The 20642-nt window shown below is 32.6% G+C and overlaps 1 protein-coding gene across 1 annotated transcript in view; it reads right to left on the reverse strand.

Moving 5' to 3' along the window:
• Nucleotides 1-20642, reverse strand: part of LOC126814765 (dynein axonemal assembly factor 9) — a 71799-nt gene that overhangs the window by 11332 nt on the left and 39825 nt on the right. The window contains exons 15-24 of the mRNA XM_050540128.2: nucleotides 11287-11317; nucleotides 10622-10706; nucleotides 9367-9452; nucleotides 8638-8682; nucleotides 8134-8285; nucleotides 5083-5150; nucleotides 1541-1679; nucleotides 1109-1212; nucleotides 599-745; nucleotides 198-277 (exon numbers count right to left, since the gene is read on the reverse strand). Of these exons, the coding sequence (XP_050396085.2) occupies nucleotides 198-277; nucleotides 599-745; nucleotides 1109-1212; nucleotides 1541-1679; nucleotides 5083-5150; nucleotides 8134-8285; nucleotides 8638-8682; nucleotides 9367-9452; nucleotides 10622-10706; nucleotides 11287-11317 (937 nt within the window). The remainder of the gene's footprint in view (nucleotides 1-197; nucleotides 278-598; nucleotides 746-1108; nucleotides 1213-1540; nucleotides 1680-5082; nucleotides 5151-8133; nucleotides 8286-8637; nucleotides 8683-9366; nucleotides 9453-10621; nucleotides 10707-11286; nucleotides 11318-20642) is intronic.

Below are 20642 nucleotides of genomic sequence, written 5' to 3' on the forward strand. Positions count from 1 at the left end.
GACAGGCGACCCTAATCCTTGTCACATACAACCGGAGAAATGGAAACCACGCCAGTTGACTCAATGATGCTAACCATTCGGCTATCCAACCAGCCCAAACTTAAAAGAAATACATTATAAGTATGACTTTCAAAGAAAGGGAAGCCGCTCCCCTTTAATAGCCAGGATCACTTCAATCATCATTAACAATAACTTACAGTGAAATTAAATGTTGTGGTAATTCTTCCAATCTTTCTACAACAGGAAAACTTGATTCCGTCTTCCATTTACGTAAAATCTGAACAAAATGTTAAAATAGAACTTTAAAATTCATAATTGTAGCCAAAGTAGATAATGATCTATTTGAGCCTGGTATGATTTGTAATGATAGAATGCTTTAATAAACATTGACACTGATATATAGGTAGCTAAAATAATGTTAAATTTCCTTGTAAGGAATGCAGAGCCATTTTTCTCTATTTTAGGCCAAAATCTTCGATATTTATGTTTGAAAGGAAATCAATTCCCTTTCAATATTACAAGATTTGAATTTTTTAGAGTTCATAATGTTTGATTGTTTAACTACTATTATAGATATTGTGGTACATTGCATCTATACCTGTGTATACAAGTTTTTATGTAGGGGTGTTTTTGGTAGAAAGACTAATACAAGTTGGTTTTTATCTTCTATCAGATGTACAGGTAGTTTACCATGAGATAACTTGTCTAAACATAATATCAACAGCCATACAGAACTATTAGTATCCTGAAATTATAAACATTATATTATATACATCATCTCTCCTTGCTACATCAAAATAGACAATCTAAAATGACACAAAGAAATATTGAGGCTCTTACATAGATTTTTAAGTTTCATCTAAATCGGATACAAATTGTGACCTCTAGAGTGTCCACAAGCTAAAAACCTATATTTCAAGATTCGTCAAAATCGGATAAGAATGTGATCTGTGGACCAACGGACGGAGGCAACAGATTTATACGTCATCATGAAAATCTGGACGTATAAAAAGACTAATCATTAATACCAAACAGTGAAATACAATCTTTAAAAATGCCAATTTATTTACAAGATAATTTATTGTATATAAAATAATATAGTACATACAGCATCATATAACTGTATATGTTGTATATCTGTGTGTGTCAGTAGGATAGAACCATATTCAACATGATGTAAAATAACAGCATTCTCATATACCATAACCTCACCTATAATATTCAAACATGGCATTAAATATCTTCATATACTACCATCTACACTATATACAAACATATACCTGAACAAACAACAGTTTTGAGACAACCATAATCATTTGTGTACATTATAATCCAATCCTTAAAAAGGCATTTTATCGCACACAGGGTTAGTGAGGAATATCAGGAGGAGTGGTCTGAAAATTTAAAGGTCTTGAGTGCTTCTAGTATATGACCTCTCTTCTATCCTTCCTTGATAGTCCTACTAGCATGATAGTTTCACTTAACTCATGCAAGGATTCGAACCTGGAACAATCCTGTCCAGTTAATGTATAATTCTAACCTGTAAATATTTGACTATATTGTTGTGATCCTGTTGTATAATGAATTATTTCCCTTGTTACGAGTATATCACCATATTTCTCTAGAGTAGCCAGTTGTTCTGGTAATTGTTTACAACTTTTAATATCAGCCTCTTTAACCTTAAACATAAAAGTACAAAATAAGCTATTTGAATTTCTTGAATAAAAACTAAGAAAGCATTCGCTGCCATTTCACAAACCAATTAACATAAAATAAATGATAAATTCAACACAAAAAAGATCAGCTATTTGAAGGAGATGTGTGATCTGGTGCATGAAGAAAGTCTAAGTATACACTGTCGATGCATATAATAGATTTATTGCGAGTAAGGTCAAAAAATGAATTTCTCTAAATTTTTAACTCATGAACCTAATATTTCTGAATCTAAATAGCAATAGCTTTTGGTTCACATAAGATCTATTACATGTAATGGATTTATATTTCTACATGTGTAATAAAAATGGGCCGGTATTCATTTCTGAAATCTTTATAAAAAAATGTGGTTTTTAATGGTATTGGTTTTCATGGCAACTACAACAGTAATTCCAAATCCACATAGCAATAGATTTTGGAGTTGGACCATATTAGGATGATAATATTAAGATGTTTACATTTCTACTTGTGTAATAAAATCAGACCGTTTTACAAATCAATTTCTGAAATATTAATCTTTATAAAAAAAATGGTATTATAATATTGGTTTTCATCGCAACTACAAACAATTCACATGCTTTGATATCATACTTTTGCTCACATAAGTTCCATAAGTTTTAAATTAAACACATTGGCTTTTGGCCTTTAGATCCTGCTAATTCTTCAAGACACAATTTTCTAATAATATTATCTTTAATCAATAACATAATTTAATATAACAATAATCGACTGTCAGATAAAACTCTGGCAATGCGACAATAATTTAACATACAGCACATGTAGTATTAATATCTTACTCTTATTTGTCTTGTTCATCTGTCAATCAAAGTCTCATTAAATAACGCAAGGCAGATTACAATAAAACCCTAATATTCAGAATACAAAAAAATATTCTATAAATCGACAAACATTTCTATTATTGATAAAACTCATCTATGTCTTAAAGTAAAGAATAAACATGTATTTCATCAACAAAATGCTTTTGTACTTGAAATGAATGGAATAGCACAACAGGGAGATCAAACATCATAATTTGATGTGGCCTTTATAATTGAATTAAACTGTCAGCTGTTTAACCACATAATACACCAAGTTGTTACTTTTCCTTAAACTAATTTCATCAAGATTACTAGAATAATTTTGTAATGTATTATTACAGATGACAATAAATAAAAGTAAAACACAATCAATTTGTGACAATCAATACCCATACCCTCCACAGATCGAGTGACTGATCTATTTCAGCTTCCCAATACTTGGCAGATGTGGTTAATGCAATATCAGTTTCTTTGCAGACTACTTATATACTAGAATGTTTCTTTAATTTGGATTTAGTACGAATAGAATGGATACATTAGTGATAATTTATTATCACATAACCATTGACAGGGTTTGGAGAGATTGCCACAAAGTTTATTTTCAATTTCCTGTAATATCAGCATATCAGCATGATATATTTAACCAGGGGTTGCCAGGCAAGATACGCCCACATTTTGCAAGAGATGGATAGAGAACAAGCTAAAAAAAACAACAATTTTTTGTACAATCAAGGGCCTTAATCCAGGAAGTTATGGTCTGAAATGTGTGAACATCGTTAGGGACTGAGATCTTTGGGATATAAAGATATATTTTAATTTTCATCAAAATTGGATAAAAATTGTGACCTCTAGATTGGTAAAACACAGTATTTGTCCAGTTTTCAATTTTTTGATGTTGTTATATACAGTTCGGAAACAACTTCCAGCATATACAGATCATTTTTGATATTCAACATTTGTAATATGACCTCTATAATGACCACCAAATTTCAAGTCAATATGAATCTTCGTTGTTGAGTTATGGCAATAAACATGTCCCAAAAATAGCCATTTTTGGGCATTATGCTGTCTCACTTTAATGAATTGTATTTTGAAACTCAAATTAATATATTTTCTGTGACTTTTTTGGAAAGGATATAAATGCATGCTTATAGTTATAGAACATTTCCTATAATAAATTTTGGTAGTTGAATTATACAAATAGACACTGCATACAGGGGAGTTAATGACTAGATTACAAAAACATGTGATACTGTCAAATTATCAGAATCACAGTGGACATGTTTTGTTATGTGCATGAAAAACACTGAAAGCTTTTCAGTTTACAAATGGCTATTGTTTTTTACTTATTTTTGATCAATGTTTGAAATATTGTAGCTCAAAAGTGCAAGATGACTAATCTGTAGTATCCGAAACCATGGGGTTGTATCTTTACAATAAAATTGTGATCTTCAGTAATATTATACTTTTCAATGTGCAATTTTAAAATCTAAAACATTTTTATTCATTTGAATTTGAAGTTGATTTTTTCACTTTTTAAAGGTTATGAACACTACATTTTGTTGTAGTGTCTGTAAGCATACATTAACTAAAAAGCTACACGAAAGTGTATCTTTAACAACTGCTGAAGCCAAAAAAGTATAAATTTTAATCACCAAAATATTGAACTATTGATACTTAGAATTGCATGGCACTGCAAGAAAATTTATTTTTTCACCCTGAAGTTACAATCTGATATGCACGAATATCAAAAGGAACCAAGGTCTTTGGGTTATAAACACACATTTCAAGTTTCATCAAAATCAGATCAAAATTGTGACCTCTAGAGTGTCCACAAGCTAAAAATGTGATTTTTCGTACAATCAGGGTCCATAATCCATGAAGTTATGGTTCGATACATGCCAATATCGAAAGGAACTAAGATCTTTTGGTTATAAACATACATTTCAAGTTTTATCAAAATCAGATGAAAATTAGGACCTCTAGTGTGTTCACAAGCTAAAAACGTGATTTTTCGTACAATCAGGGGCAATAATTCAGGAAGTTATGGTTCGATACATGCCAATTTAGAAAGCAACCAAGATCTTTGGGAGATAGATCTATATTTAAAGTTTTGTCATAATCGGATAACAATTTTGACCTATAGAGTGTCCACAAACAAATTGGGGTTGGACAAGACAGGAGCGTCTGGATGAACAGGGTTGACAGTATATGTCCACATGAAAATGTGTGGGCTTGTAAAAAAAAGTAGACTGAATACCATTTACTTCAATAGTGTGAAACCGGAAACATTCATTTAGAATAAAGTATCATCAACATTTTCTTGATGACCACAGAATTTTGGAAAAACAATAGGTAAAAATCATTGTTCCAGAAATGTTATCTTATTTTACCAGAAAGAATGAAGCCAATATAAAATGAGCATGTTCTAGCATAGCAATGAATTCCATAAAAATACACTCCATAAACTATCACTTGAACAATCTGTCACAGTGTAAAGGTTATAACAGTCCACAGTAGGTAGGTAATTGAGTAGGTAAGTTTTACTCACTGTGAATAAATTTTGTCGTGAAATGTTTGATGTAAGAATCACATGATCTGATGACATTTGATTCTCTCCTGGAAATAAAAATAAAATACAAACTGAGAAAACACATCAACCAACTTGTTATCAATAGTAAGTGCAGGGGGACTGCACCACACAAAATTTACACAAAAACAAATACACGGACAGGACATCATACTCAGGAAAACACAAACATACAGACAATTCAAAAAAGTGAATGGATCCGGGGGCTAGCCGTAAGCTTCCACTGCGCTGTACAGTCCCGAGTCTGTAGTGACACAGACTTCACTCAAATTTGAAAACAATTAGGAATACAACCCAAAGAACCCATTGTGTAATGCCAGCATGAGTCATGATCTGCTATATGCTACACGAAATACGAATGTAAGCATATGTAGTAAAATTCAACTATACAAGTAACCACATCGGTGAAATGTATAAAAATGTAGTCTTAACTCTAAATTCAATCAAGAAACGCTTCAGTATTCAATACATATAGGGTAAATGTTCCATCGTCACAAAAACAAAAAACAAAACTGAATACAAAGAAGCAAATAGGACTGAGTAAGTTTCATGGGTTTCATCCCACTCTTGTATGTGAAAAGGAGTAGGGTTACTTGTATAAGCACATAAATTTTCTGTTCTGAAGACCCCTGCACAAGAGTGAATTCTTGAAATGTTAGTCCTAAAATGACCTAGTTAGATTTGAGTGGAAGTTAAACCCCATTTCTAGATATCTTTTGTTGAAATAAACTGTTGATGATCAATTTTGCTTATAAATGGGATAAGATTCTCATTTTTGAAGCATTAGCAGAAGTAAATGTCCTTATTATTTTTAGTCAATTTCTGAAGAAACACTGACTAAGCTAAAACAAGAATCATCAACAGAAGGCATACCCGCTGAATGTCAAACAAGCGGTTGCCATGCATGATACACCCACATTAGTCATTTTGCAAGGCATGGACAGAAAACAAGCTAAAAAAGCGATCCAGGATGTTGCCGTCCAACATGGGTCAATATCGAAAGGAACCAAGATCTTTGGGATATAAATATTGTTTAAGTTTCATCAAAATCGGATTAAAATTGTGCCTTCTACTTCTAGAGGGTCCACAAGCTAAAACGTGATTTTCCGTACAATCAGGGGCCATAATCCATGAAGTTACATGCCAATATCGAAAGGAACCGAGATCTTTTGGATATAAACCTATATTTCAAGTTTTGTCAAAACGGATAAAAATTCTGACCTGTAGTGTAGAGGTTCAACAAACAAAATGCGAACGGACGGACAGGGGTGACGAAATATATGTCCACATGAAAATGTGGGCGAATAAAAAGTCTAAATAGAAAAAGGTAACACTTCAGCATGTAACATGGAAACAAATGGGGACAGGCGGATGTATGACAGACAAAATGAGGGTGATAGCTGTACATCCCCTGCACATTATAGTGTTGGTCAATAAAAAAAGTTTTCAATTTTTGTATTCTGATTAATGGTATTTCAGTTCAAGTAGTTTAAATTAGAAGAGTCAGGGGAAACTAGTGTATTCATTTTTTAAGTTGTATTTCTTGAATATTACTTGTCTAAAGGTGAACGCAAAGTCAGTTTTATATATCTCTACTAACTGTGACATAAATCTTACTCTTCTCACGGAACAAATCAACACATTCATTTCAATTATATTGGCACATGCATTTTTCAGCCAATTCAAAAAGATTTTGACATTTTTTTTTGTAAATGAAGAAGCAAAACTTTCTCTAGGGGCGGTACAGCTTTAATGTGAAAATACTTTAAAACTATTCTAACAATAGGTTGCATGTATTATCTCTTCAGACAGGCTCTATACACTCTCATTAATTCTCTGGAGAGTGAAAATTGATTTATAATTTATACCAAATTTAATCATTACCATGATTTATAGGAAAATAAAATGTCTGATTGGTAAATTTACAGGATTTGACAGATGAATAGCATCTATAAATACATATACGTCTGACATTTACATCATTTGTACATGTAATATAATTGGTGGACAGGTCAAAGCGTTTATTTCACTGTAACATGCATGTCAGAAGTCGGCTTCTACTTCAAAATTATGCTGGATAAACTTTGAGACTAAAACGATTATTTATTATTTCTACGGCTATTTGTGTTATGTAATGTTGAGCACTTTTCCTGAACAGAGGCATTTCAGTCAAATTGAATGGTCTGCCAATGTCCAGATATAGTTCTTTCAAATTCTAGCTAGAATAAACCAATATATCTCTAGTCCATCATATGCAAAAAAGTTCAATGTCACTTCATGGAGGCATGGATTTAATTTCATTTTATGTGGGTTTGTCATTCCACCTACTACGCCCATCAGCAAAGTCATATTGTAGCTCAAACATCACTGTCAACAAACACAATCATGTTTTTTAAGAAGTTTGATTTAGCCCTTTTCACAAATCTTTCCTCTGTATGCGTTAAGGAAATGAAATGAAATGGGGTTTAACGTCCTATTGTTCTGCACTGACTGGGCTAATGAAGACGATCATACACTATACAGTGTGCTATGAGGGAAATTTTACCCAGACAGCGGCACTATGGTCTACTCTTATATCGAATTTCAACTGTCAAGGGTTCTTCTACACGCATGAAAATGTGTACATAGGAAATTGGTTTTTCATACCTTCAGAACGACTATACATTGTCCTTGCCAGGCCTTCTGTCCTGCACAACTGACAAGGGGGAACTCCCATGCATAAATGAGCAATCCCATCAAGCTTTAAATAATACTATATTTGTCCTGTACCACGTTCAAAAGATTTAAAAGTAGAAACGTAAACTGGTAGATCACTGCGAAACCTACTATTGCAATAATCTATAGGGTTCCAGAGAAAAATCCTGCCAACAGATATGTGAACTGAATGAACAATCCTACCATGTTTTAATTAATTCCATTCTGAACTAATTGAACTGTGAACGAAAAAATAAAATTGTGTAACTCTGTTCTGCGGAATACTTTTGAAATTAATGATGCACTGTGAATTATTACCTTTTAGGGTAAAACTAGAATCTATGAATGATTCACCAAAAACAAGAGAACCAACAGATTTCCCACTATGCTCTACACTAGGTACGTCAAATAACGAGATACTGGAAGTTTTAATTAATGGCATGTAGACTCCTTCTTCCAGTTTGTGGCATCTGTAAAAAATTACATGCAAGTATAACTAACTTTTTATAAGTAAATACTGGGTTTGGGTGGCAAGAAGTAGGGTTTTCTCCAGGTACTCCAGTTTCCACTTCTTCTAAAGACCCCTAAGTGGAAGTGAATTAAACAAAAATTAAATCATATTAACTTTATGACAAAAAGTTTAATGAGGACCGGAAATAAACAATGATTTCTCACTGTGTTTCAGACATGTTACACACATTAAAATAAAAATCAACATACCAGAATATAAAAGCCATCAACAAATGAATATTAATTTTCTAGGCTTTATCTTTAAAACTTAAATCTAGTTTTCGTTTTATTGTAAAATATTAAATTACTTACTTTCCAAAATTATCAACACCTTCAATATTAAATACAAACTTTGATCTGAAATAAAATTAAATGAAAAGAATTTGATTAATGATTTTTACATTTTAGTATTTTCTGAGATATATTTATTTATTTATTTTATAAAAACAAGCTAAAATAATCCCCCCAAAAATCTCTTACAACATCAAAGTACAGCTTGATATCTACACATGTCTTTATATAGGCCTATGCACATGCATAATTTAAAGAACAACACTGCCACTGAAAAACTAGTCTTCCTTTAAAACAGATAATAATAGTTATAGACTTGGGTAAAACATAATTTAGTCAATTTATATAAATTTGATATGTGTCGATTTGTTTTGCAAAGAGGGTATCTGTCCACACTTAAATTTGGTTCCACAGATTTTATATCCCTGCAGTAGTCGACAATTTAAAGCAAATTACTAAACAGACTGACTTTTACTATCAAACTGAAAGAAGATTAGCCATTGAGAGAGAGAATTAGCTATTTAGAGAGAGAGAGAAACTAGGTCAATTTGGGACTAACACATGGCTCAGTGGGAGGAAACAGGAGGACCCGGAGAAAACCCACGAGGTTGGACAGACGACCCTGCTCCGTGTCACGTACAACCGTGGAATCGAAACCACGCCAGCTGACTCGATGAGACCTTATGAAACAGCGTGCACATGCTAACCATTCGGACATCCAACCCCCCGGGCAGTTTGGAGGACACATACCTATTATTATTGAAATAATTCTGAAATGTAGGGTGGTCTAATTCGCGTAAACTTTCTTCTATCACATAAAACACATTTGAAGTAGCCTGAAATATACCAGAAAAACCAAGTCAAGTTTAATTATCTATATAAACCGTTTTGATAATGAAACACAAATAAAATGGGGGAATTGTAAAACACCCAACCAATGCCAAAAATAGCAGATAAACAGCAGATAGTTGTTTCTGAACTTTTCCATTAATAGGATGTTCCATCTAATCAATAAGTAGTCTCCATTCAAAAATATGTTTAAAACTTGTACATTAAGAATAAGATGGAGGTTTGTTGCATATAACAGATTTCACAGTAAGTTTATCATAGCTGGTCACTGATTTTGATATTCTGAATCTATTTTAGAACCTTTTTAAATCCTTTTGGTAATTTAAAGATGCTCATCAACAAACTGTGATATATATTAACACTATGTTAACACTATCATCAGTTTGTTTTACTAGTTACCTATGATACATTATGCATTTGTTGGTGCCAATATGTACGATAAATGAACAACATCTCTGTTATATACTAATGTTTGATATTAATCTTCAATATACAAAGCGAATACTATCATCCAGATCAGATTGTTTTATCGCCAGTGCTAATACAATATAAGTAAGCTTACAATTGGCTGGCTGTCCAAATAATGAAATGAAATTGGGTTTTTAATGAGTTACTTATTTCTGCACCAAGCATGCTAATGAAGATGGACAGTGTGATATGAGGGAAATTTTGGCCCGACAGCAATGCTGTAACCTAATCTTCTTTCCAACAATCAGAGGAGTTTTAATATGCTGCCAATGGTATACACAGAATTTTGTTGCTCCATTTGAAGAACTATAGACTCTTTCCTGCCAAACCCCAGTCGTGCACCACTACTGACAAGGGGAAACCGAGGTGGAAAATTCTGAACAACTCTCTCGACCAACACTGGGATTGCAACCAGGACCTGGTTAGTGAGGCAGCACTATATAGTCACTGAGCCACCATGGCTTCCTTAGTTCAAACTGAAATTCTTTCAGATGAATTGGACAAAAATTATATGCATTAATCACCATATGAAATAAGTGCAGGTCCAACTGTGCAGGATAAATGTAAAATATTATTTGTTTGTTAGAATTATCTTTTTCTATTATAGATGTTAGGAAATTTCTTCTGGTCTTTACAACTCTAATAAGTTTTAAAATTGCATAAATAAAAGAAATACAGTGTATGCTACCTTTTTCAAACTTAGAGTTTTAGTGTAAGAACAGATTCCACCAATCAATGCTTCTATCATTATTTTATATAAATTGGTCAAATACCTGAAACAAAATTTTTTTTTTCAATAACTACATTTATTTCTAAATTTTCTCTATATTGCTGCCTAATTGACAAATGTGAATTTTCAATGGATATGTTTCATCCTATTTTAAAATTCAAAAAAAGTTTGTATCTACTGGTAGATTGCAAAATAAATGACTTTGTAGATGAAACATAATATTTTATTCTGTCTAATATGGCACTACAAGAAACTTATTTTATCATTTCTGTAATATGAAATTAAATCTAACATTTTAATACTTTCTGATCACCTCCTGTTCACAAAGAGGAAATTAAAGCCTCAAAAAAAGATTAAATGTATATGTTTTCTTTAAGATCACACACAATGAAATTGTACTAATTATTAAAAGGCATTTTAGAAGTTATTCAAATTAACCAATCCTAATATTCCTAATCTAAATTATTGCAATAAAAAGTTTACATTGAATTCTATTGATTTCACACTGCCATCTTTATGTGTCTTATTTGTCTTTAATTGGAAGTTCAAGATAATGTCTGAATGATTTGGCTTGTGCCTTTTAAAGGAAAGAAAAGAAGTTGATGAATAAAACAGAAACTCACCATAAATCACCTTTATCTTCTGTCTTCACATCTGAAATGAATTTTTTTTTTATTTCAACAATGGTTCATTAAATAATTCTTAATATCCTCCATTAACAACTTCCCCAATAAATACAGACATTTGTCATACATTTATTATAGATGTGACTTATCAAATACAACCAGTTCTATATTATTAATATTTAGGTGTTTTTTCCTGGGTAATGGCAACAACAAACCGCCTTCAACCACAATGAGTATTTTTATTTCCAAAAATAAATCTTTTTCATTTGTATAGCCATACTGAAATTTACTAGCAACAAAACTTCTTCTCATACAGGTAATTTTCTTTTTAGAAAATAAAATGAAACGTTTTTCTTAAAGATACATTATGGGAGATTTGATAACGAGTTGGCAGTTCTCACTATAATAGTTAAAAACTAGATAATGTAAAGGCAATTTGCTGAAAATTTCATTCAAATTGATCCACTATGAACCGAGAACTAAGTGGTTGAAATTTCCGGCTAGCCTTGATCATCATTACTAAAGTCAGTACGATAAACAGCATAGTCTTGATTATCCGTTTAATCGTTAAATCGTGAAATCGTGAAGGAAAGTTATGCAGTAAATCGGCTCATAATCCACTACTAAAGTTCGCAGGCTAGAGATGCCATCTAGGGTTGATTATGGTCTGGTTAGGTTAATTAATGTCCAATTAATAATTTAGATAACATTTCAAGCCTAAAGAAAGACCTTCAATAGACAGATTTAGCTCTTGCATAATGTATGTTTAATATACTATAGTTGTGTTCAAAAAGTTCAAACATATTTTGTATGAATAATAAAAGTTGGTAAAATATGTTCAATGCATCTAAAAAATAAGTATTCTGCATTTAAATCCACAACCAAATTTTCTCATACAAATTGTGAAATAAAAATTGATTTCTTAAAAGCTAAAAAAACATGGAACATCATAAATTTTGTTGTTACTTCTACATTTAATTTCCGAAATTACTGTAACATAGGAATTATTTAAAGCCTTCAGTCAACTTTGCAACATCAATTTTGTTTTAAAACATAAATTTCGCATCCAAATTCTAGTTTGAAATTTAATCTTTCGAAAAAATCTACCAGTATATCTTGAATACATGTAGATAAGGGATCGATGGAACTAGATATAAAATTGATCTTGTACGTCTTCAATAATGTAGATAAGATACCAGAAGAATTTAAAATCATGATTTGTGTATCCTTGCCATGGATTAGATGCTTCATGTTTACTTATTTGTTGAAATTATGCAGGATTCAATGGTTTCCTGGCACCACTAGCTTTAAGCCTAAATATAATTTATAGTCTTACATCAAATGAGATTTTGGTGGTACTGGAATTCAGTACAGGAACATTCAAAAAAGGAATGTGCCAGACTGCCCCCACCCCCACTCAACGCAATTATACAATTCAGGAAATGAGGGATTACATTTAATGGAATAATTTAGTACCACCACCATTACAACAATTTGGCTACATCAACATAATGTTTAATTTCCTGAATTTCTCCACAAAATCTAGGAATAATTCCATCTATAACTGTAACTAATAGTATTATAATGTGTGTATAAACATGTGTATTATCTTTCAGTAACATGACAAATACAGTCAAAACTTCTAAACAAATATAACTAGAACCATCATGAATCAAACTTCTCTGATTGAACTGTCAGAAAATACCGTAAGAGTCAACAAAACGCTGCCTCATCAAATACTATAACTGTCTGGACAGAACGCACATAAATCTATGGAATCTTCTGGATAATTGTTTAAAGCATGAAAGTCAATCCTTCCTTTTACAGATCTCCTCCATACACTTTTAGTTAAGAGGAAGACTTAATAGTAAATAGTCAGACCACTTATCTCAAGTTTTATGTGGACAACAATCTTCTCATATTTTGTTTAATGTATTTAAACTTTCTATTAGAATCTTATGATTGTTCAAAGATTCTTCATATGGAAGCTAATATTTATACTTCCTGTTTTAAGACAGAAATTGAACAAGGACTGAAGGAGTCTAAGATTTCACAAGGACGGCTACAAGTGGTTTTAAATATATGCAAATCTAATGTAAAGACATAGTTTGCAATTTCTGAAAGTCAAAAACATAGTCTATAAATTACATGTACTGTTATACTTATGAAATACAGTTTATAACACTGATAAACCTATGAATACAGTCTATAACTACTATTAAACATATGACAAATAGATTGGTACAAATCAACTATCTGTGGATTTTGTACCAAGACTGCTATTTGGTATTAAAAGTTCAATTATAATTTATGTAAAATTAACGCTGACCATTGACATTAAATAGAGCGTGGGATGGAAAGTTCTATCTAGTTCTCACCAACATCCACCACACCAAACTTTAAAACAACATGATTTAAACAGGATGATATGATGATGATTATACACTAGGTGTTGTTTATAACAATCTATTCTAAATATAAATGTCAAGCTGTCACTCATTCTTTACTTGTTATCTAATTTTTTATATGTTTCAGTCATTTCAGTAAAATTCGAAAATATGAACGTTTAACCTAGATAAGATTAATCAAAAGTGTTAGTTACTAAGTTAGTCATGTGACCAGGCACAAGAATTATTAACACATAGATGATAATACAAAGCACAACAACTAAAGCGATGGTTGCCTACATGGTCTTCTCCTTTAAAGCCCTAAATTTCCCTTTATTGTGAGAAATTCTTTTTTATTCCACTAGTAAACAGCGATTAAATGGTGGGGAATTCTACTATATCCCATTTCTGACACCAGTGATTTAAAATGTTGAAAAATTCTATCTGTATTGCACCTAACAGGTGATATGATGTCTTGTCTATTAACGATTTGGAGACATATTATAATGCACTTGAAAAAGTGATTTGGAGTCTATCATAGCCACTGATCATCATTGCATTTTTCAGAAAATATCTAATTCTTCATAGCTTAAATAATCCATGTAAAATGTACTCCAAACATTTCATTAAGGAAATAAAATCAAAATATCAATGAGTCCGTATCAACAAAAAGCCAATCAAAGATTATCCATGATTCTGGCTTTCTTTGACCATAAACCGGTACTGTTTATTACATTGTCTGCAGTGGATGTGTAAAGTTTCCAAATTTTGAAAATACTGAAAGGAATTTCCAGATTTTTGAACTAATATTTGTTTCAGATTAAGAGATCAATGTGGACTACTGGACAACTTCAGCTATATTTCTCCTGATTTCAGTGATTCAATGATTTAATATATTCCACGCGACACCCGTGATTTAATGATATGATGGAATTCTTCTATATTCCACCAGACATCGGTGATTTGATATGATGGAATTCTACTGTATTCGACCGGACACTATGGTGATTTGATGATAAGATTATGAATGATTGAATTCTACACCAGACAATGGTGATTTGATATGATGGAATTCTACTATAGATTCCACCTCACTCCAGTGATTACGGTAGATGATATGATGGAATTCTAATATAGATTCCACCTAACTCTGGTGATTAGATGATATGATGGAATACTACCAAGTTTATGGAGCTGCTTAATAAGCCCAACCTTAAGCAGTGGACACATTAGCCGAATCGTTCGGCCGAATCAATCGGCGCCGAATTTTATTCGGCCGAATGGGTTGACACACTAGCCGAATGCTTCGCCCGATTCAACCTGCCGATTGCATCACCTTTCACGTCACATGATTAAACATGGCGGCGTATATGTCTTCACTGTATCACGTGACTTCTCGATATGAGTGGTGATTGGCTAATGAATTCTATATTCGGCCGAATGCTTCGGTGAAGCGGACACACCAGGCGAATATAATTCGCCCGAATAAATATTCGGCCGAATAAATATTCGGCCGAATATATCAAACCTGTTTGATTCGGGCGAATCATTCGGCCGAATGACAGTGGACACACATTAGGCGAATTTCGACGCCGATTGATTCGGCCGAATCATTCGGCTAGTGTGTCCACCACTTTAGACGATGGGTTGCATGTTCAATCAAGTTGGGGATGCAAGAGTGAACATACAATAATTGAAGAACTCACTTCTTCTTGATATAATTCTATATTCTGGATAACAACACTGATAACAATAATAATATACAATAATGACCAACAGGTAACTTAATAAGGAACAGCATCTTAGAAATAACTTATCAGAGACCTGCCCTTCAGTATATCTTATTGCCTGCCTGTGGTCAACTTAAAACTTCCATAACAACATATAATTTTCAGGTCTTACTTTAGCATTGTTTCCTAGTAACACTAACTTTATAATCCTTAATATCTAAAATGTCTAATTACAACTAAGATTATAATTTATAAAACAATGTCTCTCTAATATAATTACAGATCGAGTTGACATCTATTAGGTTACTGCTTAATCTCAAAATGGCAGCCATTAGTTAATTTAACAATTATCTAATTCTTAATTTAGATTCCAACCTTGTGGGTTTTTTCTGGTTCCTCTTGTTTCCTCCCACTGCTAAAGACCCCTACACACAAGCAAATTATTAAAATAAAATTGAACCATATATTCCGAAATGACCTAGTTTGTGTCGAGTGGATGTTAAACCCCATCTATCTCTCTCTTAATTTAGATATTGTAGAATAAATTCTACCTGGTCATACTACCTCACCCCAGTGATTTGGTATCATACAATAACTCACCAGTGAACTGGCATTAACTACATACATAAAACCAATAAAAACCCTCTCTCTATCTGAAGCACAGACTAACTATAATACACTGCCAATGAAGATGATTTTATGATATTCAATTTATCGCTTATACAATATTCCCCTTTCATAAAAAAATTGATCTGAGTGAGTTAAGTTAATTGATTAGTTTCAAAATGTTGCTAAAATTGCTTCTGGCTGAAATCTCTATAAGTTTGTCAACACTAATAAAGAATGGAACATTTTATCTCATAGAAAATTCTTGAGGGCTTTTTATCTTTATTGACTCATCATTTCATTATATTCTTCTTTTAACAAACAAACATCAAGCTGGTTTAATTCCAACTTTCTTACTCTAAAAGCACGACACAGCCATAAAATTAGGATTGTAACCAAGGAAAGTTAACAGTTGTGAGAAAATAATCATTAAGAAGGAATATGTACTTAATAAAAATCCTGGAGAGAAATTTAAAGTTATGTAGATTAAGAGTAATCAGTGGGTGAAATTAGTTTTGCGTATATAATGTGTTCCATGATAAGACAAGTGTCCTATATATTAACCACATAGTGAAGTTAATCCACCGACCAGAAATCAACCAATAGAATATGTTTATTTCATTCTACTCAAGCCTTTATATTACTCACGATTCCCTGCGGCTAGTTTTAATGAAGGTTTATAAAGACACGACCCTAGTGTGACCCTGATTGCCTCTGGACACATTTTGAAGATATTAGCCATATAAAAGAAGTAGTACTTCTAGTATGATCAAGATGATGAACAATCTGCTTACACTCTACGGGTTCTTTACACTGTTCTTTGGGTTCAATGATTACACCTCCATTATAAATTAGACCCTTATAAAGAGTAAAGAACCAAATACTCCAGAAATTCCAAATTTATCTCCTCCAATAAAGACAAAATTTACATGAGTTATGTCATGACCATTCCGAAAATAACCTAAATATAATAAAAAAAGATATGAACAGAGCCCTCACAAGCCTATGTGGCACCCCACGGCACAAGTTTCAGTGACACCCCCCCCTTGCATACTGTAACTGCTTTGGTCAGTACGTGCCTGCGCTCAGTTGATTAAAGAAATTTTCAAATACAATCTTTTATACTTTCAACAATGACTATTTATTAAATCAATTTATAACTTATATGTAAAATTTTTATGTTGTCTTGGAAAAATCATAATTCGACCCTCTCTATTTGTTGAAATATGAACTGGTTTACAAAGGTTTAGAGGAAGCTTAGTCCGGTGATATGCAATGAGGCTAGTCCATAAATATTCAAAGGGACTCCTTTGTTTGGAATATTTCTGGTATATCATGCATAATAGATAATTTGCCACACTCCAAGAAGTGTCGCCTCCGAGCATATATGCCACCCCCCCATCAGCCTCCCCCTATGTGAGGGCGCTAGGTATGAAAAGTTCCTTCTTGTAAATTGCTGTAGTAGATTGCTATAATATTACGGATAATTACACAGTTTATAGATTTCTGTGTATTGATACTGATGAGAAGAAACTTTAAAGATACATTATGGGAGATAAGATAAAGAGATGGCAGTTCTCGCTATAATAGTTAAAAACTAGATAGTGTAAAGGTAATTTGCTGAAAATTTCAGTCAAATTGATCCACTATGAGCCGAGAAAGAAGCCGGTAAAATTTTTGCATAGTCTCGGTTATCATTACTAAAATCATTAATATAAACAGCATAGTCTCGATTATCCACTTTTTCTGATTTAATTATCTTTGGCCGTTAGCGGCATATAGGAATCTAATCCAGCCTACATCGAAGGCTAGCCTTGACATCGAGAGTTTATTATTGTCTGGATAAGTTAATTAATGTCTAATTGATAATTTAGATAACATTTCAGGCCTAAAGAAAGACTTGTAATAAGCAGATTTTGCTCTTGCATAATGCATGTTTATGTCTATAAGATGTTAACAACAACCATCATGATAATAAGGAAGTTGAGATTATTCTAATGTGTGTTATTTATTGCTAGTTATTGATGTTCCAGAAGACACAGATGTTTCCACTCCAGCACAATTTCTATCAACAACAGAAAGATCATCAATTGTATTATACTGGTTCATGATGGATGATTATAAAATATGTACACAAGTAAAGGTCATCAAAGGTCAAAATACAATCCTAATTTATCTTCCATCTCTGTTCTTTAGATATACTGGACAGAAATAGCAGAAAAAAAAGAAATGTAATTATTATTCCATGATATATATAGTATATTTATGGACATGTATATATATGAACATGGTTTTATTTCTTGCTCGTAATAGTCAGTGAAAGGAGAACAGCTAGCACCATATCATCAACAAGGCAAGTCAATGGATCATGAGCTACAACATTTCTTTCAGTATTTTTTGACCCATCATGTGTCTATATTCATTATTATAAAACAAAAAGGCTTTTCTATTAGCAAAAAATATAAAAGCCAGTGCTTCCTAACATCCCATGAGAGGTAAGGTTGAATGAGGGTTGCAACTTTCCTGAGTATTCATTGTATTTTGTCTAGTCCTATTTGCCAGGAAGGGTCTAAACTGAATCACAGACCTTAGTGATCACAGTTTAATTAATATAATGGAATATAACCAGACTGAGTCCTGTGTTCACAATGATTGACATGTTTCATACATTAAATATTCTATTTGATTTGACAACCGACTTTAATATTAAATATAGATATTCATCTCTTACAAGCACTGTCTCAATTCTAATTTCTGAAATAAAACCCTTCAAGCAACAGTTTACAGTCAGAATTTCAAACTGAATCCATAATTACTGTGCCTAAAATAACCCTTCCAACATCTGTTATGGTCATATTACATCATTCAAGTCTAAGCTAAGGACATTTCACCTTAACTGCCAAATGATCTAGAATAAGTGGCAAATATAGATATTTTAGAACATTTTGAGCTTACACAATAATAAGTAGTTTTACCAAACAGCTTATTGGTCCACATATTATCAAAACGCAAGTTATGATCATCTAAAATTCACGTTACACTTTATTTGATGTTGTCATCTTTATTTTTCTTATATGTAACCCGTGTTGGCAAACTGATCAAGTCGCAATGAGGAAAGTTGGAATATTGAGTCATTGTTACTTTCACATTCTCCATCTCAATGCCTTCAAAATAATGTATGGTTGGTTTATATATATCGGCAAAATTTGACTGAGCTACGTCCTTTTCAAGGAAAGTTAGTTTTGAGAAAAAGCAAGTTAAAAATGTTGGTATTATCCAAAACAAAATCAAAAAGCAACCATGCTATTTTGTCGCTTAATATTTTATCATAGTTAAATTTTGATCTGAGATTTGTTTTATTTAAAAAAATGTTTATATATCTTTTCTCTCGCAAACTAGAAAATAATTATCTCACGCAATGAACTCTTATCGCAACAAAACATCCACAACACATGTGGCACATTCACATTGTTATCATTCAGAACAAATGACAATAATCTATACATTAGTAATCTATGTTTTGTATATTATAACTTTGGTGAGGAGCACTTCAGTTAATTAGCACCTTAGTGCCAGTGGTTGATTGGGTAATCAAGTTTAGTTTCAAAGAAGCCGTCACACAACTGAATTAAAATAAGGTTTTGTGTGTACAAAAACAATAGGTCTGTTGTTATTTTTAGGTACCGTAATTAAAGGTATCAAAATATGAATCCCTGATAAGATAGAAATTTCAATTTCATTTATAAGAAATGCTTACGTTCACTTTCGTGCATTTTGGCGGCGGTGTAATGACACAAATAATAGTGGACATATTGGTTGTTTTTATTTTTCCGAACCATGGTGATTTGAAACAATAATACCAGTTATGCATGCTTGTATACTTTGATGCATGCCGTATGAAGCGATAGTAAAAGTAATTCAGCTATCAGTAAAATTCTCTTCGAAAAGAAAATTATTGGCCATTTGGTTTATTTCCATTTAGGTCTATAACTTTTTATTTTTATTTTAAGATGAAACGAGATATCAAATTATTTGTAATAATGATTTGCCGATGGCCTTATCACTGGTAATTAACAATCAACTAATCATTAATCCGTGACAATTGATTAGTCCACTAGACACAAACTAACATATGGTTCACTTTTATTTCAAAAATTTGCTTACGCTTAGCAGTAGGCGGACTAAATGACAGACCTTCTAATCCAAGACGCACGCCTTAACCATTCTCCCCTCTCCCCCAACCAACACACGCTAATGAAGTATAGTGTACCTGATAAGGGTCAGGGGCACGCTGGCTAAGTCAGTAAGTCATTGGCTCGCTAACCTGGTGATTCCAGCCCTAAGGGATGTAAGACGGAGGGTCTGGCAAGAGGCATGGTATAGTCGTTCGGCGGGGACGAAAAACTGATGTCCCGTGTACACATTAGAATTCGATGTAAGAGTAGACTATAATATGGCCGCTGCTGTTCAGGCAACATTTCCCTCATAGCACACTGCCTGGCGTATGCCTGTCTACAATAGCCGAATGCGAGAAGAAGAGTAGGACGTTAAACCCCTTTGCATTTCCTAACATTGGAAAGGTGCAGCACTTTGGGGGTTCAGCACTTAATGACCTACTGTATTTTGCAAA

This window comes from Patella vulgata, chromosome 3 (assembly GCF_932274485.2).
Source record: "Patella vulgata chromosome 3, xgPatVulg1.2, whole genome shotgun sequence".
In the NCBI taxonomy this organism is placed as follows: domain Eukaryota; kingdom Metazoa; phylum Mollusca; class Gastropoda; family Patellidae; genus Patella; species Patella vulgata.